The 25,212-nt window shown below is 37.7% G+C and overlaps 1 protein-coding gene across 1 annotated transcript in view; it reads right to left on the bottom strand.

Annotated features, from left to right (window-relative positions):
• Positions 1-25,212, bottom strand: part of LOC135314126 (loricrin-like) — a 73,408-nt gene that overhangs the window by 639 nt on the left and 47,557 nt on the right. The window contains exons 21-56 of the mRNA XM_064455784.1: positions 24,363-24,398; positions 23,985-24,026; positions 23,665-23,694; positions 22,736-22,771; positions 22,300-22,341; positions 20,985-21,017; positions 19,472-19,504; positions 19,179-19,217; positions 19,018-19,059; positions 18,653-18,691; positions 18,264-18,308; positions 17,628-17,657; positions 15,952-15,990; positions 15,285-15,326; positions 15,045-15,086; positions 14,103-14,144; positions 13,540-13,581; positions 11,208-11,249; positions 11,068-11,106; positions 10,617-10,658; positions 10,475-10,513; positions 10,114-10,155; positions 9,973-10,011; positions 9,523-9,564; positions 9,382-9,420; positions 9,212-9,256; positions 8,712-8,753; positions 7,829-7,867; positions 6,237-6,275; positions 5,508-5,546; positions 5,198-5,236; positions 4,868-4,906; positions 4,491-4,529; positions 3,710-3,739; positions 2,395-2,436; positions 515-553 (exon numbers count right to left, since the gene is read on the bottom strand). Of these exons, the coding sequence (XP_064311854.1) occupies positions 515-553; positions 2,395-2,436; positions 3,710-3,739; positions 4,491-4,529; positions 4,868-4,906; positions 5,198-5,236; positions 5,508-5,546; positions 6,237-6,275; positions 7,829-7,867; positions 8,712-8,753; positions 9,212-9,256; positions 9,382-9,420; positions 9,523-9,564; positions 9,973-10,011; positions 10,114-10,155; positions 10,475-10,513; positions 10,617-10,658; positions 11,068-11,106; positions 11,208-11,249; positions 13,540-13,581; positions 14,103-14,144; positions 15,045-15,086; positions 15,285-15,326; positions 15,952-15,990; positions 17,628-17,657; positions 18,264-18,308; positions 18,653-18,691; positions 19,018-19,059; positions 19,179-19,217; positions 19,472-19,504; positions 20,985-21,017; positions 22,300-22,341; positions 22,736-22,771; positions 23,665-23,694; positions 23,985-24,026; positions 24,363-24,398 (1,410 nt within the window). The remainder of the gene's footprint in view (positions 1-514; positions 554-2,394; positions 2,437-3,709; positions 3,740-4,490; positions 4,530-4,867; positions 4,907-5,197; positions 5,237-5,507; positions 5,547-6,236; positions 6,276-7,828; positions 7,868-8,711; positions 8,754-9,211; positions 9,257-9,381; positions 9,421-9,522; positions 9,565-9,972; positions 10,012-10,113; positions 10,156-10,474; positions 10,514-10,616; positions 10,659-11,067; positions 11,107-11,207; positions 11,250-13,539; positions 13,582-14,102; positions 14,145-15,044; positions 15,087-15,284; positions 15,327-15,951; positions 15,991-17,627; positions 17,658-18,263; positions 18,309-18,652; positions 18,692-19,017; positions 19,060-19,178; positions 19,218-19,471; positions 19,505-20,984; positions 21,018-22,299; positions 22,342-22,735; positions 22,772-23,664; positions 23,695-23,984; positions 24,027-24,362; positions 24,399-25,212) is intronic.

Raw genomic sequence — 25,212 nt, 5'->3', positions numbered from 1 at the left:
TGTGACTTGTTGGGAAGGTTAAAGCAGCCTTCTTTCAAGTTCTTTCTCTGCTCATTTCTGGAGAATGGCATTTGTTTATTTAGAAAGCTGAATACTGGGCCAAAGCTAGCAGTAAGATTGGCTGCCTAACAGGACTCTGAAAACCAAACTAAGCAAGTTTACTGAAACCTCATACAACAAGAGGTCTCTTAAGAGGGGAGATGGGATTTGGTTTCCCTTTTGATGGAATTAGGTCCACTAGGAATCAAAAATGCTATATTTGATTCATTATTTCCCCACAACTATTTTTTATGTGATCCTCACTGTGCAAGTTTCAGAGAACAAGGGCACTATTTGCTAAAAAAGCCACCATGTATACGTTTTAGGACATATCAAACTCAATTACATATTTGATTTACTGAGTTTTTGCTCTTTAAGCATAGTTCCCATATCAAAACTGAATTTAACTGAGTTTGTGAATAACCACCATTTTCAGAAGTGGCAAGCTGGCTCTCCTTTTGGAGTGAGTGCTTACTTGGCTACTGTAGTGGCTGCCTCCTGAAGAAGATGAACCCTGAGAAAGAAAAGAAAAAAGAGTTACTTTTAGCTAGTAGAACTATTTTAAACCAAAACTTCTTGAAGGACAGCAGTATATAAATTTCCATTTTAACCTTTTCTGCTTGGGTTTAAAATCCACTTAAGATGTAAAATCTAGCCTTCCCTACTTTGTTAATACACCTAAAATGTAGTGTGCACCCATCCACCAGAATGGCTGCCTCCAGAGACCTTTCAGAAAGGAAATACTAGTTATTTCATTTCAAAGGATCTGACTGAAGATAGGCAGCTTATTTCTTTCAGTTTCACATCAGCACACTGAAGAATGACATCCCCACAAAAAGCTTTTAATATTTGTTCTTGCAGAGTACTACAGACTTTGTGAGTACTTTGAGCTTCCACAAGGTCTGCTAAGCTCGAGAAGAAATTGTTTTGTGTTTAGTATAAAGTGTCCAGCATCTATCAGAAATGTGTCCTTCATAAGGAACCTTAATTGTGTAAAATGACTTCTCCATTGCCCTGTAAAGAAAATATTAAAGTAATGTTCTGGGGTAGACTGCAACACATAGTTGGGGGAGAACCAAGATCTACATTCAGTATGCACAAGCCATTCTCCCACGCTGAGGTACTGGGTGCACCTACGCGTTAAAGTACAGAGCAGGAGTGTGCCTTTGAGACAAAACTCCTGATAGTCCCCACTTGCTGTAGTTTGGTTTGCATCATGGAGTGGTCTCAGACTGACTTAATTGGATGCCTTTCAGATTAAACTGAATTGTAGAATGCCCTCCAGGAGCACACTTCATGCATTCAGGTAGTAACAGGACGTTTGGCCCATGGGGCCAGACCAGAGCAAACCCCTCCTGAAATGCGTACAGTGTGGCCATCAGTTCATCAGCGCTTATTGTTTCACTCTACAGAGTGAAACAATCCTAGCAGTTTGCAGTACTTGTCGATATAGACAAAATCACTATGTTCCCTCAATCTTTATATGCAATCCCCCATCCTGAGCTGCTGTCCAAAGATGGCCAAGTCAGTAAAAAACTAAAACCTCAGTTCCAATTGGAAGTTTCAAAGGAAACAAATCCCAACATCAATAATGTGAAGGATATAGAACACAGGCGGGTAAGAATATTTTCCTGACTGTAGATATACATACATTCCTCTTTCCTACAGTGGAGTACAAGACCAGTCCTATTTATCACGTAATATTAATTTTGTATCATACGTTCATGTAGCTGTGTCCAAGGCAGCTTTATATCACTTAGCAGGCTGGTAACAGTGCCACAGGCTTCTGTGCTAGATACAAAAAGACCCAAATGTTTTTTTCTCCCTTTAGTGCAGGACATACAGAGCTCCAGTGATATATACTGCATGACTCTAGCGCATGATGAACAGAACAGGTCTTGGGAATGCTATAAACAGGCCTGTCCTGCAAGAGAGTTCTTATTCATATGAGAGGGCTAGCATCATTAAATTACTGATCTATGAATACTAACTTTTCTTGCAGTAAATGATCTAAGAGGAATACAAACACATAAATCCATGTCCTTAGGGGATATTTTGACATACTTCCAAGGAAGCCAATGGAACTGACTCCACAAGTAAATATTTATATTGTTATGTACCTGCATTTGTGCCAAACAACATTTTTCACTGAAAGTCTTTTCTTTGAATGAATTCTGTTTCAAATGGAAAGAGAAACTGAGTGCTGCATGAACATCCTGTGGGTATTTGTAACTGAGGTAGGTTTTTTCACAAGTGTTTAACTTCTATTAGGTACTGACACTTTTTAACCTCTCTAGCCATTATATTGACAACAGAAACACAGGGCACCCTTAAAAGCTGATGAACATCACTTACATTTGCAGAGGAATCACTTCTGACTAAGGTAGGAGATCCACTCTGTGAGGAGAAAAAAAAAGGAAAAAAGAAAAATTAGCCTTTGTTTTAGATCATAAACTAAAAATGAAACAAAATCTTAGAATGCTTGTTCTATGGTATTTTAAAGGAAGAACATCACAGTCTGAAATTAAAATACACTTACACTTCACTTACTTTTTTTAATTTGCCAAGACAGGAAATAGGCTTTTTTGGCCTGGAAGACCATAAATCACTAAGTATCATTTTGTATCTACCCGTGACTCATGGCCGAGAAAATACGAATGCTACTCAAGGTGCAGGAATTCCCTTAACATATTACATATTGATTGACCACATATTATTTGCTTCGGAAAGCTGCATTACACTATTTCACAGTCTTTAAATAATTTCATATGGACTTAAAAGCACAGATGAGTACTGGCTTAGAGGTTTTTTTTTTTCAATTTGGTAAACATTGATTTCTGAAACAAATTTTTATGGTTGGCAATTTTGTAGACTTGATATTATTTTAGTTTCCCTTCATGACAGATCTTTTGTTACTTAATTCTGCTATTTAATGCAATAAATTTTTTAAAAAAACTTTTTTGTGGGAAGAGATACACACCTTTCTAAATACTGCATAGTAACTGAAAGTCCCTGCTCAGAGAATAGACCTTGCTGCCAGCTTTAGGCGTTCCTGGCTTGTGTCAGCACTGGTGTGGCCAGCAGGAGCAGGGCAGGGGTGGGGGGCGGCTGAGGGAGCTGGAGAAGGGGGGGCTGAGGGGAGCCCTTCTCGCTCTCTGCAGCTGCCTGAGAGGGGCTGGAGTGAGGGGGGGGCTGGTCTCTTCTCCCAAGTTACTACTGATAGGACAAGAGGGAACGGCCTCAAGCTGCATCAGGAGAAGTTTAGATTGGATATTAGGAAAAATGTCTTCACTGCAAGAGCAGTCAGGCATTGGAACAGGCTGCCCAGAGAGGTGGGGGAGTCACCGTCCCTGGGGGTATTTAAAAGACATGTAGATGTGGTGCGTGGGGACGCGGTTTAGCGGTGGACTTGGCAGTGCTAGGTTTACAGGTGGACTTGATGATCTGAAAGGTCTTTTCCGACCTAAATGATTCTATGATTCTGAATTCTTCATCTTGGCATAATGATAAATAACTCCTACCACATCAGTAATATATAAGTCAAAGGAACAATGAATATAAAATTAAGAGTACATTCAAGCAAATAAGTTAGAAATAAATATAGCCACAGATAAATTTCCAGTGAAATAATTTAGGAATAGAAAATGTGTAATGAACAAATAACACTTACAGAACTTCCCCCAGAACAATCACATCCACCCTGTAAAGAATGTAGAAAACATTTAAGATACCAAGAGCACAGGACTGAAAAGGACACCAGTTACAACTCAGATTACTACTTCTACCATCCCAGGTATGCAAGCCATAAAATTACATTCATAACTGCCCAAGTGTCTAACTTATAGAATTCAGTCTATATTTTGTTCTCTTCATCCTGTGCAACTATTCCTGCGCTTATTGCTCTGATGGGGCAAAAGGCTTCCAATTTTGTTATATTTAAATTTATGTCTATAATCTTTACGATATTACTCACCAAAGGGACAAATAGAATTCTGAGTGGCATTAACAGAAAGCAATTTTTTTTGCCTAGAGAGGTCAGAGCATGTGGAATACATGCCGTACTCTCATGCCACAGGTGTAACAGAAAACACTAAAGATGACTTCCAGTGGAGGCCTACTAGGTGATTTCTACCCTGATCAAACCAACTGAGAGGCGGCCAGGGGTTTGCCGTTCAGTGCCTCACTTTCCACATTCAAACTGCACAAAGTGTGTAAGAAGAAAAATGTTTAGCACAAAAGCAGGTGCAGCAGCTCAAATACAACTGCCCTTCAGACAGTTACTGCTGGCTGCTCGGAATGACAGGGAAAAAAGAGAACAGTGTGTTGCTGAGGCTTTGGGCAACAAGGACATCGGTGAAGGAAAACAGTTCTTGTGAAGGAAGGGTATGCAAAGTAGATTGTGAATGGCTGACACGGGCACAGCTGAGCGGTGTGGAGAAAGAAAAGCGTACCTGTCCACCAGACTGGCGGCCTCCTGAAGAAGTTGAGCCCTGTAAATTTTATATTTTGATTTAGAAGATCTTTATGTTTGACATGTATATTTTAATACAATGTATTGTCTTTTATTTTCTAAACTATGTTTGAAAAAAATCTATCTGGTTAAGAATGCAATTTTATCTACAGAAAGATTAATGAGGATAAAAAAACCCCAAGTAGCCTGGAAACTTAGGTATTCCCAATCTGGTAAAATCTCCTTGCAATATGTGCATTGGAAAAAAAAAAAACACACAAAAACCCCACAAAAACCAAAAACAAAAACACCCCAAACAAACAAACAAACAACAAAAACCACCAACAAAAAACCCAGCACTGAAGAAAACTTTCTTACCTGCCCACCATACTGGCTGCTTCCTGATGAGGGTGAGTCCTGAAAAAAGAAACCCAAATGAACTTGGTTTATATTTTAAAAATATAAAGTAATACCAAATATTTATTACTTTAATTTGTTTCTTGGTGTTAGAATGTCAGTTAATACATGAGTTGTATTTTGACCACTCTGCTTACACTTCGACTTTTATGTAGAGTTATATAAGGAAAAGGTATTTGAGTACCAAATGAATTTTGCTCACAGATAAAAGATTACTGTAATACAATATGAGGACTCAAGGTTTTATATCACAGATACTTCAGGTCAAAAGTACAAAGAGTTAGTATTTACCTGTCCACTGGAATAGCTACCACCTTGAGAAGATGAGCCCTGCAAAAAGTAGACCCCAATTATTTTTGTTTAAAGTGGCTTCTGGAAAACAAGACTAAATTGTTCAACAGTCACACACACTTGTTTTTTTACATTTTTTATTTATTTATTTTTTAAACAGTTTGCTATTTGGTTTCACAAGATAGGATGCCAGATGTCATGAGAAATTCTAGGAGATAAACAGTTGGGTATAATTTACTCAGGATAATTTTAAAAGTAGAACAGCCATTTTGAAAGGGAACTGCAAATAATGAATAAAATAGATGCTTACATGTCCACCTGACTGGCTGCCTCCTGGGGAATAAAAATCCTGGAAAAATGTATTGAAATTACATGAAAAACCCCAAAACTTCCTTTCTTTTGTAGTATGGAAAGAGCAGGATGGAAGCTGAACACTTGCTTCTCCACATTCCTTAAGTTTTTCTCATAGATTGTTCAAGAACAACAAAAAAAGGTCTTTCTGTATAAAACATCACATGCCCCTTTATGCCTGTTGATAATTGCTCTTTTGGTGAAAGATATTCTTTTGGATACAATGATTAATGAGTTCTTATATCTCCAACAAAATAATTTCTTAGTCTGTGTCATTTAATTCTCATTGGAATAAATAAAATGGGTGCCACGTAAAAATGGCAGGAAAACGGAAACCCTCCTAAGTCACACAGCACAACAAAGCAAAAGGTTTCACTTAGAATAAATGCTGCATAAATCATGGCGTTGAAGCCTTTTGCAATCAAGCAATGAGAAAAAGCGCAGGAACCTGAACAAGTAAATTGTGGTACCGTGTTTGTAATGTGAGTTTGAGATTTAAGAGCACAGCTCAGCATCCGTTGGGATTTCTATCAGTACTTTAACACTTTAGCCATATCCTCACTCCCTCAGTGCTTGAGGAGTTTCTATCCCACACTGGAAGCTGCCACACCAGATGTAATTTAGGTGGCTAACAGTTGCCAAGCACTGGGGCAGGCACCCTGGCAATACGTAAGGGAGGAGCACTTACCCGTTCACTCTGCCGGCTGCCAGATGTTGAGGTGGAATCCTAAAAAATATTAGATTTAGTTATTGCATAGCAAATATTTCTATTTTCCTTCCTAAGCAATGCTGGAAGTCAAAGAAAACTACTGCTTTTTGCATGACTTGTTGGGAAGGTTAAAGTTGTAGGCTGTAGGATAAGCAGCGTTCTTTCAAATTCTTTCTCTGCTCATTCTGGAGAATGGCATTTATTTGGAAAGGCAAATCCTGATATAGCTTAATAAAAGAATGAGATCACATCTCAATTTATGTTATTTCCTCTTAGAATGCTATAGGGGAAAACATCAGCACTTTAAAAGCTGTCTTGGTACTTATAAGACCTCAGTGGTACACATCAATGTTGTTAAAACTTAGTTTCTTTCATACTTTAGTATCCACAAGAAGATTTTGATACAGAAACTGCATGGAAACTAATGACACACTGTACTTGTGGCTGAAGTACACAGCTGAATATATGAAAATTTGTCAAGAACAATTTCCTACTAACCAGGACACTGGAAAGCAGCCTTCTTAGAAATCCAGTTAAAGTTCAATCAATTACTCAAGACTCTGAGAAAATGAGACATTAAACTTGGAAAGTTTTATAAACAGCCTCACTGAATTAATAAGAAATCTACTTCAGTCAGGAGAAAAGGCATGTTCTTGAACAGAAAAGCAAGGAGTTCTCACCACAATGCATAAAAACAAAGCATTCCTAAGCAACGTATGGATGAAGGAACTTGAATCTTATATGCCTGGCATTGGAAAAACACAAATGAAATGTAGTGTGAATAGGAGATGGAAAGAGAGTGTGCTGGTCTGTGCAGTAATGATAATGCAAGTGGTATTGTAGAAAAATAATGAGATAACGGTTAAGGGTCAGATATGATGTGTTTTCTGAAAAAAACAAGGAATAGTTGAATTTTAAAATAAATCTGTATTTTAACAGCAATTATTTTGAAAGTCTTAATTTGTGGGAATCATTAAGAGAGTCCAGAATAATAAACATATATGGAATACACTCTTAAGGAGATAAATCAGGAAAAATAACCCTTAAGAACAAGAATGGCTGATCTGACATACGGCTAGTACTGTTGTTGTAGTATTAAATTACTGTTACTGTATTAAATTAACTCAGTGAACAAATTAAATTGCTGGAAGTAAGACATATCTGGGGTTTTTTGTATAACATGAGCATATACTAATAGTGAGTTTTGATAGAAACTGAAATAACGGAAAAGACCTTCCCTTGTGAATGCCACTTCTAATAACTGACTGAAAAAACGTATGATTGTTACAAGTCAGAACTGTTGTAACTGCAGTTTTGATTTGCCAAGTCCTTATCTGACCATAGCACAATAATGTGACATAATTTAAGTCAACATTTTCCTTTATCTATAGAAGCAATATAATTTCAGAGAAGTTATTGCAGAAAATTACTAAACAGCAGAGATAATTGCAATGTAATGTAAAGGAAATCTTGAAGATAAGATGATGAGAAAAGGTGGAGGCCATGGAAGCACCAAATACTTTAAAAGGTAGTAAATTCTGATATTGATATAGTAGAGAAGAAATGCTTACATTGTCTTCAGTTTCAAGGCCTCCTATAGAAGGTGAATCCTGTAAAATAATGGAAAACCATTCATTTTCATATAAAAAGGACTATTCCATAATCTTACTTGCAGAGAATATAAAATAGAAAAATAAAAATAACCAACCACTTAGAATCTCCAATATTACCTAAAGCAGGGAACGTGCAAGGAAAGAAAAAATACATAGCTTTGCCTATTGCTTAAATAGAAGAGGTTAAAAAACCACCTCCTTGTAAATATGCATTTTTATAAGAAAAAATTTTAGATAAAGTTGATTTGCAACATTAACTGTTCTTTACACTCAAAAATCCCATTATCTGTGCTTGCTTTCCAGGTCCTGCACTAGAAGCAGCAACACAATTATCTATGAAAAAGCAATCTGGGTTGTATGTCTCTATTTTTAATAAATAATTCCACATGACTTCAGCTGGTTAAAATGCATTGCTAAATAAAACATAAGACGGTCCCTACAGAATGATCCCACAATGAGATTCACATCAATAAATACAGGCTTCAAATATATGTATGTGCTTTTGCCTAGACTTTCAACAGCTTCTGCCTAAGTAAGCGCGTAAAGTAAATGCACAAAATATTTTCCTTTTGAATGAGCCAGTGCATAAACAATGAAGTAGTTAAAGCACTGAATCCTCACGGTGGCACACTAAGCAGGATAGTGTATATAGCGCATCACCTTCCCTCCATTATGGAAACTTTTGGAGTTGTAAAGGGGTAAATAAAATTAAACAGAAACAAAAAGTAAAATGGAATTTCCATGGTCATCTCTTAAAAATGATGGAAATATAGAACCCAGCGCACATGAGAACCAGCACAACAAGCTTAAGCGTTTGATGTATGAGACAAATAGTATTTACCTGGCCATAAGATCCAGCATCACTATATGTGGAAGATCCACCCTGTATAGAAAACATAAATAGTTTTCATATTGCAAATAGACTTTCGATGTTTTTGGATGCTTACTGTAGGGATCCCCTTCTGGGAAGATTTAAAAGATATTAATATTTACTCCATTGTTGGAATGGCTATTGAGCAACTCCAAGATATGTCCCTGTAAACACTAATCTAACATATTTCTAACTCAAAATCTATTTCCACTTTTGAAGAGACCTTCCTCTTGCAGATAATTCACAGCTAGCACTGTTGAGGAGAATAAGCTTTAAAAATTGGAAGCAACTCACTTTTTGCTCCCCTATAAACTTTCAGGCTACTTAGTTAAAAGTATATGCAAATTCACTCTGCAAAGAAAAAACTGCCTTCATAAAACTATTGTAAGATTAAAATACAGAATACAGCTCTATATAGAAGCCAGGGTATTTCCCACAGTACTCACAGAAAGAGAAAACAGAGTATTTACCTGTCCATAGGATTCATTGCTGCTGTCATAGGCAGAAGACCCTCCCTGTACAGAAAATAAACTTTTTTTTAATGTTGGTTTCATCAAGAAAGAGTTTTCCTTCTTTCAAGGGCAGTATAGGAATGAAGATAAGAGAAGTCTTATTTTTAGAAACATAGAAGAATGCTTACCTGTCCATAAGATCCACCAGGATAGTTGGAAGACCCTCCCTGTAGGGGAAACACAAAAATTTACTGCTTTGTAGTTGAAAAGGTCTCTCAAGGAAGACTTTTAGACTGCTCCTGTGCAGGCACAGTGCCCAGAATATTTACCTGGTTGCCAGAGTAAGAGCCGTACGAAGAACCTGGGCCCTCCTGAAAGGAAAACACAGACTAGCTATTTCCTTGCAGGCAGGGTGAGTGTTTAAATACCAGTGTATCCGGTTCTCACTTTACACCCCATTCTCCCAGTTTTGAGCTAACTTTTGTGTACCTAAATAAGAATCAAGACCAATATTGTTGAAGTGGAAGAAGCCTTCTGGCAGCAATCTTCTCAGCCTGCTGAAATTTGAATTCTGCAAGGAAACTGCAGATACTATCCTGCACTGTTCTCTGCCAAACCTCACACCACGAGGTTACATCAGGCTTAATTTAAGTTTTCTACTCTAGAGACAACTGTCAGGTCTATAATTACAGCGTGCTGTAGCAGCCACAACACCAGGACTCTAGGAAGCAGGATGATGGGAATCTGCGTTATCCTGATAAGGGAGGAAGAACAACTACCTGTCCATAGGATCCTCCGGGATAGAAGAAAGGCCCTCCCTGTGCAGGAGACAGAACAGGTTACTGGTTTATATTTGGCTGCTGCTTCAGGGAAGGTTTTGGATGGAGCTTCTGAATAGGGCATTTTATCTGAATGTTTACCTGGTTACCATAGTATGTGCTGTGTGAAGAACCTGGCGCTCCCTGAAATGAAAACACAGGCTAGCTATCTTCTTGCAAAGAGGATGGTATAAATAGCAATGTACCTGCCTCTCACTTTAGGCCAATATTGTTAAAGAACAAGGAAGTTTTTATCGCTAATTTTCTTAGCTTGTGAAAATGTCATTCCATGGAAGTTGTAAACACAATTTAATCTTTTCCTCTGACAGACTTTATGTTTTAAGTTACAAATGGTTGATTAAATTCTTGGTTGTTATATTTCACAACAGCTACTATATGGGGATTATAGGACTGAAGATAACAGAAATCTGTCTCACCTTTGGAAACATAGAAGAATGCTTACCTGTCCGTAAGATCCACCAGGATAGTTGGAAGACCCTCCCTGTAGGGGAAACACAAAAAATTTACTGCTTTGTAGTTGAAAAGGTCTCTCAAGGAAGACTTTTAGACTGCTCCTGTGCAGGCACAGTGCCCAGAATATTTACCTGGTTGCCAGAGTAAGAGCCGTACGAAGAACCTGGGCCCTCCTGAAAGGAAAACACAGACTAGCTATTTCCTTGCAGGCAGGGTGAGTGTTTAAATACCAGTGTATCCGGTTCTCACTTTACACCCCATTCTCCCAGTTTTGAGCTAACTTTTGTGTACCTAAATAAGAATCAAGACCAATATTGTTGAAGTGGAAGAAGCCTTCTGGCAGCAATCTTCTCAGCCTGCTGAAATTTGAATTCTGCAAGGAAACTGCAGATACTATCCTGCACTGTTCTCTGCCAAACCTCACACCACGAGGTTACATCAGGCTTAATTTAAGTTTTCTACTCTAGAGACAACTGTCAGGTCTATAATTACAGCGTGCTGTAGCAGCCACAACACCAGGACTCTAGGAAGCAGGATGATGGGAATCTGCGTTATCCTGATAAGGGGGGGAAGAACAACTACCTGTCCATAGGATCCTCCGGGATAGAAGAAAGGCCCTCCCTGTGCAGGAGACAGAACAGGTTACTGGTTTATATTTGGCTGCTGCTTCAGGGAAGGTTTGGATGGAGCTTCTGAATAGGGCATTTTATCTGAATGTTTACCTGGTTACCATAGTATGTGCTGTGTGAAGAACCTGGCGCTCCCTGAAATGAAAACACAGGCTAGCTATTTTCTTGCAAACAGACATTTAAGTAAGTGAGTCCATTTCTGAGTTTCTATTCTTTCAAAAGATAGCTTTCAAGAAGGACGTTACTGTCTTCATTAAAAGAGAACACTGGTTATTTTTGTTAGAGATAAGGAAAGCTTTAGCAGGTACTTTTGTGTTCTGGTTAAAGACCTGAAAAAAAAAAAACAACTAACTTGTCATTTTACACTTTCTAATCACAGAATCCTATGTCATACCTGCCTGCCCCGTATTTTATAGATGATCATGACCCTGATTGTGGTTTTAAAAATTGCTGGAATAGTAAACTTCCAGAGTGTAAATAGGGCTTAGGAGAGGAGATTTTTCAGCTTGTCACTTAAAGGAGAAGACTTTTACCAGTACATAACATCCATTAGGATGGTCACATCCCCTTTATATACAAAATAAAATATTATTCTATGGTTAGACTGCTTCCTCAGAGACTGTTTGTTGACTGAACTCTTGTCTTTAGATGAAGCTTAGAAAAAAATTGCAGCGTGAGGAATTTGGAGATCCACATAAGAAAATCCAATGTTTCCTTTAAAACAAGATGGTTTAAGTATGTACAGCTTTGACTCTTCATTTGTAATCTTTTCTACGTTTGAAGATACCTTCATGTAACTTACAGCTTTTATGTTTAGAAGAGAGCTTTTTGCAGGAATTTTCCTCCTGGGCTGAAGAATATTCAAGGAAGTAAATGACTGTCTCCTTTAGATAAGATTTGTGAATGCTGTTTTTTTATACATATACATCTACCTAAACCTTGCTATTTTTATGCAGAAGAACAAACCTGCCTATCATGACCAATGTGTTTACATGCTAATCTTAAGCACTGCTACTGCCATATGTAAAGGATTTACCCTGGACAGAAAATGAGAGTAAGTCTGGTTTTTGATTCAGTCTATTCCTTTGCAAAGATCGCTGAACTTTACTGTGGGCTGAAGGCAAAGATCAAGACTGTTTCTACCTAGTTATCATAAACTATTTGTATCAGCTGATACTACCACAAACTGAATTGCAAGTCTCTTTTGTATCAAAGTGGACTCCTCTGCACTGAGAACTGGTTTTCTAACACATCCAGTTTAGATGTCGTCTTTTCTTCATGTTGAAAATTATTGTTTGATAGCAACTAAATACATACTCCTCTGCCTGGCCAAGCTGTGGTGGCTTGCTGTTAAAAACTAAGCCTAGCCTCTTTTTGACCCAATTTAAGCGTGCAAAGAAAAAAGCCCTATGAGAATGAAAACTTGCATAAAGATGCCCATCTTTTTCCTTGGAAAAGGATTTGCTTATCCAGCATTACAATCACAGGACAAAAAGTTCTTCCTTGATGAAGTTTCAATATTAGTTGTTTTAATATACCAGCCTATATTTTAAAACATGCAGGTCATGATTACTGCTCAGCCTCAATTATATGAAAGAGGTGGTATTTTACCTGACAGAAATGACTGTTGCTATATGTTAATGACAGTTAGGTTCAGAAAGCAGTAATTTCTTTATACAAATAGTTTGCCTAAATAGCATGCTTTTTTATAGAAGTAATAATCCACAATATGATTTGTGTTGAAATTGAAAACAAACAAAAAAATTACACCATTCTAATGGGTTTATGTAAGTATAGCCTCAATAAAAGCTTCAAAAAATTAGATTTCAGGTAGAAGAGAGGTGACTCTAAAGTCCATGTTCATCTGGCAAAGCCGGGTGAAGCTAGCCTGTAATGCCCATGTAACTGCATTCCTTGCACTTTTTTCTGGCATAGAGGCGTTGCCTGAGAGAAAAGTTTATTCAGTGCCACTGATGGTGACATTGTAGTTGTTCTCTTTATGGGAAAGAATAGTTTAAATATTGATTTTAGAGATTATCTTTTGAAATAGTTATCAGATTTTGACATTTTACAATACTTTATTGCACCAGTGATAAGAACAAGGAGCCTAAGACGGATGCAATTAAATTCTGTGGTTAGTACATGGCATATTGACTCTGGTTTTTTAAAGAAATGAATAATTAGCGCATAACAGCCAACTGACAGAGCATCTGGGTTACCAGCACAGTTACATGAAGTTAATGGTCAAATGGTAATTATGCAGTTAAGGTGTGACTCTTAGTTCCATTTCATTGTATATAATTCTATCCATACTAAGGAAGTTATCAATAATGTTCAGTGTTACCCAAGTGCCCATCCTTACTAGGTGATTAATTCAAAATACTCTGTTATGTAGGTGAAATATAAACTCAGGAAAAAGAATTACCTGTCTACTACCACTGCTTCCATCAGGACAAATGCAGCCACCCTAGAAATGAAAAAAAAAAAAAGGAAACAATTATTGCTTTGTAGAAGTTTAAAATAAAATCTTGTTTCAGAAATGAAACTGTTTAGGGGAAGACAGACTGTGGGACTACAGAGTAGCTGTGACCTTTCCTATCCCTAGAACAAATGAGTGGACACCATAGCTCTGTACGTTTAACATGTGCTTTGGAAGTTACACTGATGCTACGTCTCTTAGTGCTATGTCTCAGTGACAGATGTCTCATCAGGAGAGAATTGTCTGGGTAGTCAAGAGTACAGAGAATCACCATTGTTCTCTCACCAATAAACTGTGTGTGAAATTGAAACAGTGTTAAGAAGGGATTTCGGAGAGCCATTTCAGATAAATGTAATCTGAACAGGGTCACTTCATTTACAATTTAATACGTAACATCACCAGTCCCCCATGCAAAATTACTGGGCTTAAACTCTGACTCCTGAATTTAATTAGTTTAATTACCAGGAAGCTATCTGGACAGACTAGATAAAAATAGAGAAAATCCTGACCTGGCTACTTGATCCACTACCAGTTGCAATAAATGATCCACCCTGTGAAGAAACCAATTATTTTTTATAGAAGCATTTTATCAGAATCTAACATGTATAAAATTATGTAGCAAGAAGTAAGGTGAAACTCTTTGTACTACTTCCCTGCAGCAACAACCATTATCTGTTCAGAACTCTCTATGGATCATTATGAAAAGAAATTTGGACAAAACTTAATTAGTGACTGGATACAATACACAGGGAATCAATATCAGAAAAACTGATTAAGACTCTCTGGAGCTCAGAGATTTGACTGTATTATTGAATTAGACTTCAAACTCCGAGACAGAGGACCATGCTAGCATTACATGTACATAATGCTGGGCATAGTGGGATTCCAGATCCCTGGGAAGCTGACGGGTACCAATACAGTACAAAATATTAAGAAAAATAGGATCAGGTGCCACTCTGGATCCGTTAAATTACACCTTAATTCTATAACATATACACTGCTGCAGGAGAACATAAGTCTACAGAATATGAAAATTGGACCTACTGTTGTAACAGAAGGACATAATCACTAAGATATACCTTGTTAACAAAATTCTAAGTGAAACAGAGTTATATATCTGGCCATTACCATCACTAGAGCAGGACTGTTTCTGAAAAAAGATTCACAAAATATTTTGTAAAAGTTGTTTGCAAACCACAAATTTCATGTAAAGAAACACCTGCACTGCTTACCTGCTTAGTGGAGTGAAGGAACAGAGGAGACAGTAATTCTGGGCCCATTATCATTATTTACAACTGTGCAAAATTATAACATTATAGGGAAAATGCTGCCAAATCAAAATAGCATCCTTCAGCTCAGATAAATTAGTGGAACCTAATTTTCAGAAATTAAAGACAATTTATCAGGAAGTTCCTTGCAATGAGTTCAAGCAGTAGACACCACGTTATTACCTGGAGGTTAGTGTGACTGTTGTTTGAAGAAGACGACTCATTCTGTGAAGAAACAAGAAATTACTAATTTTTCTGTAAGGGTAATAAATTAAAATCATTAGTTCTATTGAGAAAGGACTACTTAACTCTAAACAGAATACTCTGTTATGGAACAAGATCCTTATTCTTCTTTTTGTAGGTGATGCACCAAGGAGGCGTAACACCAGCAGTAGTTCAGAAAAAATGACAAGACTGGTTTACCTGTACATCATAGTCTCTTTTGCTCAAAACATGTGATGTATCCTGTAAAAAACAAAGACATTTACTGTTAGAGAATGAAAACTCTATGATAAGTGACAGGCCTTTTTTTTTTCTGTATTATAACAAATCCAGACCCTTTAATGCAAACATTGAGTAGGAATGCCTTATTACAAGTAAAAGGTTATTTGCACATAATTTTTATAGGCTACTGCCGAGTCTGACTTGAAGCTGTACAATGCACATATCCATATCTCCTCCACAACATGCTGAGCACAAGAAATTACCAAATATTTTTCTTTCTTCCTTCATTATTCTATCTTAGCTCAGCTAAAATTGTAGCTGTTCTCTGTTTGCATGACACTCATTTAGTTTTAACTTTAGCTTGCACCAAACCTGTATATACTTCCTGAAGAACAGGAACTTGAGCTACCCTATACCTCATAGCAGGATCTTAATGTCTTTTTTTTCCATATATATACTTACTTAAAAGAAAATTCACCCAAAGAGCAAATAGCCAACCTATTTTATTTTATTTTTTCCTTAAATAGGAGAATATTAGTTAGGACAAACATCGTTAGGGAAAAATTAGGCATATCTGGGACAATTTAGGTATAGTTAGGGCAAAAATCCTACAAGCAGTGAAAAAAGAAAAAAAAAAGTTACTTACTCGGGCAACAACCATCTTCTTCTTTGCACAACCAGAACTCTGTAAAGAAGCCAGAAGCCAGTTATCACTTTGTAGCTGCAGCCATCCACATAAAATACTTTCAGCAAAAATCTACCTAAACTTGTCAAGGTGGCATATTTTGGGACAGGAGAACATCCAGAGAATTGACCTCACTTTCACTAAATAACACAGTGGAAAATATTGTATTAGAGTTATTTGAAAAGAAAAGTAACTAACACTGATAGACTAGCTTTGGAGCAAGAGAGGAGAGCGTCACTTATCTGCTGAAACCCTCATATGGTACAGATAGGAATCCAAACCCCATCAGCCTATTGCTGCGGAACCAATACAAAATTCTGACTTAACTGCACCGTAAAACACATCTACTAAACAGTGAAGTAAGGCAGCAAGGTCCCCCCCAGTTCAGCATGAAATTGTGAAACTCTAAACCAGTTTGTTTACCAAGCTATGTCCACAGTATATTCAAAGGGTGATTCCAGTTTGGCTTGAGTATCAGTAAAGGTTGTAGTACAAAAGCAAAAAGTTTGTGTCAAGCTCGTCGCCTGAATTTCGGCTAGTTTCTCAGGAGTTCTGCATTACGCCATCAGCAACACGCTGCCACAGCTGTCATTTTACTCTCAGTGAGAGTCTTAATGATATTCTTCATCCCTTTTCACCTTATCACCCCTTCATCAGAAGTTCCTGCCTAGTGGAGCTTCCCTCAGCTCAACAACTGCGGTTTAGAGAACAATCTGTATCATGAGATTTTTTGGGCTGTTTTTTCAACATTCCCCACTTTCCTTTGTGAGAATGTTTAGAAATAAACTCTTTTACAATGAAGTCCAGCGTCTTTTGTGAACAAAGGAGGAAGTGATGAGACTTAAACAGGGCTTACTGCTGAAGGATTTTTTTTTGCAGAACCTTTTGCATTGCACCTAGTGCATGCATTCAAGGTAAATACAAGCAAAACCAAAAGATGTTTTCAGAAGGCCTCCTTACTTCCTAGTATACATTTGGTACTAGGGAGGAAAAACAGGGAAAAAAATGAAGCAGTGAAGTATGTGGCTGACAACTGAAGAAAAGGCAAGTAGGTGATGGCAGAAGGTTACTCTAGATGGCAGTAAAACAAAAGGAGGCTGTAACAGATGGAAAAAAGCTTTTCTATGAACAGAAAGAAGTAAGGAAAAATGTCATTCATTTACACAACAGTATGCTTGCTTGATTACAAACTACCCTTGTTAATCACAGTTTCTGCTTGTAGGACAGAGGGGCAGTTTTGACAGAGAGAGTATTACCAGGGGATAAATACTAAGTATTACAATACTAGCATATATGTAAGCTTAAATTAGAACAAGTGGAAAAGGCTTGAGGCAGCTGCAAGCCTCACCTACACAGATGGTTAATTCCCAAATAACTATCCAGTCAAGTGCATACACTACAAAAAACCTGTGTTAGTATATATTCTTAGAAGTATTGTGCAGTTTTAAATAGTTGTGCAGCAGCCTTGAAGGGACTGAGTACAGAGAAATGTCTCATTCTTTAATTAACTTTTGGAAGGGTATTATAAAGCAATCATACACTACAATTAGGAGTCCACACGTCTAATGTAGCAGTGTTCAGTTACTAACACTGTCATTAATCATAAGAATTTGAATACTGCAGAAAAAAGCACTTACCTGACCATTGCCACTATAGGTAGTGTCATTCTGGAAAAGAATACATTATTGCCTTCTTTAAGAATTATTTAAATAGAGTAACCTTACAGAAACCTGATACTTTTTATTACGTCTGTATGCAGTGTCAGAAAGAATTTGTTGCTCATATGCTCTACAGCCTTGTCTAAATTAGGTTGAAATCCTACTATTTGAGTCTGAAAAACATTTTAATAGCAGTTTTAGATTGGTAGAAATGTAACATGAAAAGCTGTGGAATATCTGCCACTGTATTTGATCTCTCTTCTTTCTTTAATTGTATGTATTTAGAGCTTGTCTATGGGATTTTTTTTTTTAATTACTGTAAAATATAACCTTAGATTTTGGGCAAAATCTCCTCTTACTGCAAAGCCACTGAAATATTTTTATACATATTTCATGTCATCAATTTAAATGCATTTAAAAGCACAAAATGTATCTGTAAACACTTCTATGACAATTTGCAGTAAGAAACATGCAGTTGCTGAAACAGCAACTAGTGTTGGAACTCAACATTCTTTCTGGATCATTCTGCTCAGAAGACTGCATCTGGCAGTGCAATGTTTTCCCATCTACATGAAAAATGTTGTGATTAAAATACCTTAGAGAAAGCATACTCACATCTTCACAAGCGTTGGGATTACTGTCTGAGGAAGCTTGTGAATCCTAGAAGGATGTCAGACACCAGTTATTTCCTCGCAAAAAAGGATTGTTAAAAATACACTTTGATGTTGTACTCTGCAAGGCAGAATTGAGGCTCATGCAGGGAAAAAGCTGAGTTAAAGAAAGATCTTGACCAGGAAAATAAGGAGGCAAATACATGGCTGCGATAGTTGCTTACAGGGAATGTTCTATTCTTCAGTGAAGAAAAAACGAAAACCAATCCAAAACAAAAAAAAAAACAACACAGGAACTATTATGTTTTAGTACATCTTTGAGAAATATGATGCAGGGTCTACAAAGATTAGCATGTAATAATATTTAACTAGGAGAAAGAAATAACTAGTTACCTGATTATCATAATAGGTGTCTGAGTAGGACAATCCACCCTTTAAAAGAAACAAACCAACCAAAATCAGAGAAAATTAGGATATAGATTGAGCAGAGGCTAAAGCTTGTATGAAGTGACATACAAGTAAGGCAAACAGAGCATTATTTACTTGGCCACCACCATAGTTTTGGGAGAAGGATACACCCTAAAAACCAAACAAATATAAACCCTACTTCAGCAGCAACTGATTTTGTTCAGACACTATAAAGCCGGAATAAACAATTGCCTGGGATTCCTTTGAACAAATACAACTTTCTAGACATCTAGCTAACTTATCAGGTATGATAAAAATTCTTACCAGGAAAAAAAACAAGGTCTACCTACCTTGTAGCCACCATAACTTTGTGAGGATGATGATCCACTCTGCTAGCCAAAAAAGAAATTAGAATTAATATTGCGATATTGCAGATTGGCTGTTGATCAGCCATCATGGAACCTGTGTGAAGTAAAACCTCAGTGGGAGAAGACAGTAATCTAGGACTTACTTGGCTACCACCATAGTTTTGTGAGGAGTATGATCCACCCTGTGAAAACACAACAGCAACAGTTATAATGCTGGAGAGCTGAATTTGATCAGAATCCAGAGCTAGCTTTATTAGGTTGCCAAATTCTTTCTACGTAAGTAGAATTTCAGGGCTGGTAAAAAGTACATTTGAAGAGAATAAGTTACAGGCTAGAGCTGGGGAAACTCTACAAAAGTCTACACCCTCATGAGCAAAAACTCTGGATTAGAACTGTTTAGAAGGTTTTTACTAATGAATAATAAAGAACTACCTACTTGACTGCCCTGTGATCCCCCCTGTGATCCACCCTGTAAATTAGAAAAAATAATTACACATGCTTTAGATACTTACTCTTTGGCTATGGAATATTTTTTATGAAAGTTATGATACTTGCTTGGGAGCAGTATGGAGCAGAGGCAGATAAGCCATATAGGAAGGATTTCTAACGCAGTAATCATGGATTGCCAATAGTGCAAAGATAAATACTAGATGTGACATATATCAAGGAACCATAAACATTTATGTTTAAGTAATGCCTAGGGCACAGATGAGTTTCATTCTGAACAACCTCTAGAGAATGCATCGTTTTTTCTCCTGTAGAAACCTAAGTTATAAAAATGGAATGAAAAATTCCCTTAGTAGCGTTATTACACAGATTGCTGTGAGATACAGTGGCCTTGAGGAACAGGTTTCAAATAAAACACTCAGCATGTAACTCCTCAAGTGAAATCAGAAGAGACGTTTGTAAAAGTATTAGTGTCAGAAGTCATAATGAGAACAGTGAAATCCTAAGCTATTGAAGCGAGTGGGATATTTGCCTTTCACTAAAATGGGGCTGAGACTTCATCCAGAAGAGGCAAAGGAAAATGAAGTGAAATGAAAAGTATTATCTTTCAATATTCTAACAGTTTTTAGGACAACATGTGTTTCCTTTAGTCTTAGAATGAAATAGCTCCTCTTTATAAAAAAACTTGAAAAGCTATTATAAAATAATATATACCTATATTATATATTATTCTTTCAAGTTACAATAACATATGACATAAAGTGCATTGTATATACTATACCACATTATAGTAATATATTACAGCAACCTCTGTTGTTTTTATATTTATATAGTATATATTTATATTGCTAAAGCATAGTATTTTTTAATACAATGAATGTATCAGATTTTTCTATTTCTTGTGAAAAATCAGTAAGAATCAAGAGAGGTATCACAAATAAAAAAAAGATATAATCTATTACTGTTTTCTTACTGATTTTTAACATTTACAGAGATTGTTTCTTTATACATAGCAGATGTCTTTTAGGATAGTGGGTTTTAGCATACCAAAACTGAAACTTGTAACAAATACGCATGTAGCTATCTATCCTTCACAAACTGAATGAATTGTTAAGCCAGGCTCTTTCAGGAACCTCAAGTGGCAGTCCAAACTTATTTTCTGACTTTTGATGGGAAAAGTTCACAGAGAGGCTGGTGAGCTCCAGCCCCGATTTAAGCAGTGCCTGTTGAGCAGCTCTGCAAAGGACTTGTTCTTCCCAGAATCTGGCCTTAATATCCTATAGAGCTATAAATTTCACAGGCACAATGCTAGGAAAAAGAGGGGGAAAAAGACCTCCAAGCCCCTGTGATGCTCCTGTGTATAGGAAGATAGCGAGCTCTAATCTCACAATTGGTGAGATTATATGGATTTGAACTCTGTGAATCTGAAGTCGGTACTAATTGAGTTAGTGGCAAAGCTAATTTTGGATGCATCTTACAATCAGAGGAGAAAGGCCATTTACCTGGTGGCAGGGATTGCTATCATATGAAAAACCCTGTTAAAAAAAACCAAACAAACCAAAAGGTAAGTGCCCCAGTTTTCATTTTCTTGCAAAGTAATTAGCTTTCTTAAAATGTCTTATGCAAGGATTAATATCAAAAAACTCAACATAAAACTTTACAGAGGGTGAGTTTAATTTTATTTAACCCTTCAAGTCTGTGCCTTTTCCCTCTGCATCTCCCATACCCACATACTCACAAGCACCAAGACACATGCACACAGATGATCAAAGCAGGGCTACTTCTGTGCCACAGGGCAAGCTAGGTAGGCTGGCAATTGGTGTGTCTCTGTATCATCCTAGCTCCTTTTGACTGGTAAAGATGAACTAGGTTGGTGGTTTTGGACAGCCCTTTTAGGAATCAACTGTTACTGTTGTATGAGCATCTACCATAGAACCTCACTAGATTCACCCATCATAGATCCTAGGCAACGCCGCTGCCCAATGCCTTTCATTTCCCCGTTTCGAGTATATTTTGGCTACAGCCTGTCTTGCTGTTGGGATAACAGGATGAGAAACAGTACACACAATTAGTTCTACCCTGGTTGTCACCCTCCCATTATTAGAGCACAGGTCTCCTGTTGATAAGTCAACCTGTGACACAGCTTTAGTAGAAGTAACACATTTTCCAGTGTTTATCAGTTTCATTGCTGTTAACTGTATCCTTGTTGTACTGCTTCTTATGTTTTCAGATGCATTTCCATTCATACTTAACTCATACCAATCCTAATACTTCTGCTAAAAATTTCTGTATTTATACTTCTCTTTCATTCTTGTTGCTTTCCCCAATATATTTATTTGAACATGTGTTTACTATCATGGCCTCATCCAAGCTCCTTTCACCTGGGACCTCATCATTAAGGACCCTGTCTTTACACCGTTGTAGGCATACACAAGTTGAAATGGAACCAGAATGAAAACTACTAATCTATTTCTTATTCCACAAGAGCCACTCTCTGATCTTATTGCTTTCTATAGGAACTAAATAGAGCAACATCCAAAAATCATTCCTAGGCAAAGACTTTATCTGTTTACTGAGGAGACAGACGAATGGCTACTTGTCCACCTTCGGTGTGTAACACTACATGGGAGAAGCCACTTCATTTTGGTTACAACGACCAAAAATATCAGCCTTTCTTGTTCTCTGTACTAGATAATTCAATGTACCAGTGAAAACAAAAGATTCCAACTAACAAACGTATAATGTACTGAAAAATACATTAATACTACAAAAAAAGCTGGGTCCAGTTTTCAAATAGTTTGGAGAAAGAGGACTTACTTGTCCACAACCACTGCTGCCACCTGAAGAAGATTGACCCTGCTGGGGGAAAAAAAAAGAGCAGCTGAGTAAACCACGTATTCCTTTTGTCCATTTCAAATAGAGAAATAAATTTTAAAGGGCTTTAGCTGCCCGACGGCTTAAAAGATAGAAGACCAGAGCTACATCATACTGCAAATTTTCTTGTAAAGTCTTATGTATGTTAAATATTACAGGGCATCAAAAAGCTGACACCTACATGCACTCATTTCTAAGTCGTAAGGAGTTGCTTCAATGACCTATTGTTCGCAGACCCATATGAAAAATAAGTTCACAACTCTTACTTCTAACGAGAACTCACTATATTGTTTCAAGAAACAAACCACAGAGTTCTCAATGCATACATGGGAAAGTCACATATATGTTGTATACTGACTGGTGACTGACTAATGCTTACCTGGCCATAGGAACTGCCACCTTGAGGCTGGTAGCCCTGCAAGAAAGTAAATATTGATTCATAATTATTGTATTTGTAAAGCAGATATCCCTCTCAAGTTTGTGTCTTTGTGAAGAAAACTGTTTCTCCTATTTACATAAAGATCCTGACAAAATGTGTAGCTATCTTAGGGCTGCTTTAGTTCACATAAAAACTGTAAGGGGAGGGAAATATCCATCAGCTGCAGACTCTAAGACCAAATCATCCTGCAGCTGCGGACTTCACCCAATGTTCTTCAGCTCCTCAGCACTGTTCCTCTGTACTGAGACCAAAGGAGACAGCAAAGAACTGACCATATGTTTGTCTAGCACTATGTAAATCACTTGGAACAGGAACACCACCAAGTAGATTATTCCTAACACAAATTTTAAAATTCCATAACCATGGAAAAGATCAGATAGCAATGGGAACCCATGCTTCCTGCAGTTGTCCATTAAAAACACAACCCATTTTAATAAGAAAAAAGTTGAAAGGGATTCAGGTTGGGGTTTTTTTTTGTAGGAACTCAGTATAAATTAAGAAAAAAAAATTTAAATCTGCTACCTTTTGCAGTACCATGGCACTCCACCTTCTTAAATGCTGTATGGTGACTAATACCTACCTGGCCATAGGAAGTGCCACCTTGAGACTGGTAGCCCTGCAAGAAAGGCAAGAACTCTTCTGTAAACAAAGCCATAGTCTTAGCACAGCTGCGACAGAAAAGCCCATTTCCACCAGAAGTCCCTCTGTACTATGTTCTATTCCCTTCACAGTAATTCAGAGGTATGAACCAAAATCAAGGACCACTCAGCAAGGCCAAGAAACAAAAAAAGCCCAACCAAAGTCCAAAGTCCATTTCCCAGGCAGGTCCCTACAGAAAAGCCCAACACATTTCAGCAAAAAAGGCTCACCTGGCCATAGGACTGGCTGCCTGGGGAACCCTTTAGAAAAAGAGAATGACCACCTTATACAGAGGCCTTGACAAAGAGCAAAATGTTTATGGAAATGCAGGTGCACAAGGGTTTCCCCAAAAGGCCCTTCCTGAGCCAAAGCAGACAGAGCAGTACGCTAGCATCTGTGCAGCGGGCTGTCCTAGTCCCGGCAAAAGCCATGAATGGCATCGAGATGCAGAGTGCCAAAGGGAGGGAACACCTCTCTCAAAATTCTGCCAGTTGTGCTGGTCACAGAGAGATCAGTGAGGAACATCCTACAGAATCCCCAGTGTGCTTACCTGGCCGTAAGAACTGCTGCTGCTCGAGTAAACTGGCCCACCCTAAAACAAGGACAACATTTGGTTACTTCCCCCTTGTGAAGGATCCAGCCTGCGCTAGGAAAAGCAAGCAACTACCTCCTAAAGGTATGCAGGGCAGCATGGAGAGCCTGGGCTTCCTTCTGGCCCTCACAACGATGCTGACTGCAATGATTTCACATGCTGGGATTCCAGATAAGTAAGTAGCATGTGGGTCATTTTTGCATGTAAGAAAACACTCTTTCAGAGAAAATGTCCTTTGCAGTTCAAATTCTGAGTGACTGCCAAGTGCATTTGCAGTGCCATAGCACTTCACTTTCTCAAATGCTGTGTTCTGACTGGTGACTGACTGATGCTTACCTGGCCATAGGAACTGCCACCTTGAGGCTTGTAGCCCTGCAAGAAAGTAAATATTGATTCATAATTATTGTATTTGTAAAGCAGATATCCCTCTCAAGTTTGTGTCTTTGTGAAGAAAACTGTTTCTCCTATTTACATAAAGATCCTGACAAAATGTGTAGCTATCTTAGGGCTGCTTTAGTTCACATAAAAACTGTAAGGGGAGGGAAATATCCATCAGCTGCAGACTCTAAGACCAAATCATCCTGCAGCTGCGGACTTCACCCAATGTTCTTCAGCTCCTCAGCACTGTTCCTCTGTACTGAGACCAAAGGAGACAGCAAAGAACTGACCATATGTTTGTCTAGCACTATGTAAATCACTTGGAACAGGAACACCACCAAGTAGATTATTCCTAACACAAATTTTAAAATTCCATAACCATGGAAAAGATCAGATAGCAATGGGAACCCATGCTTCCTGCAGTTGTCCATTAAAAACACAACCCATTTTAATAAGAAAAAAGTTGAAAGGGATTCAGGTTGGGGTTTTTTTTTGTAGGAACTCAGTATAAATTAAGAAAAAAAAATTTAAATCTGCTACCTTTTGCAGTACCATGGCACTCCACCTTCTTAAATGCTGTATGGTGACTAATACTTACCTGGCCATAGGAAGTGCCACCTTGAGACTGGTAGCCCTGCAAGAAAGGCAAGAACTCTTCTGTAAACAAAGCCATAGTCTTAGCACAGCTGCGACAGAAAAGCCCATTTCCACCAGAAGTCCCTCTGTACTATGTTCTATTCCCTTCACAGTAATTCAGAGGTATGAACCAAAATCAAGGACCGCTCAGCAAGGCCAAGAAACAAAAAAA

Source organism: Phalacrocorax carbo, chromosome 6, assembly GCF_963921805.1.
Source record: "Phalacrocorax carbo chromosome 6, bPhaCar2.1, whole genome shotgun sequence".
Taxonomy (NCBI): domain Eukaryota; kingdom Metazoa; phylum Chordata; class Aves; order Suliformes; family Phalacrocoracidae; genus Phalacrocorax; species Phalacrocorax carbo.
The sequence above is the reverse complement of the archived record's forward strand: the minus strand, read 5'-3'. Positions and strand labels throughout refer to the sequence as shown.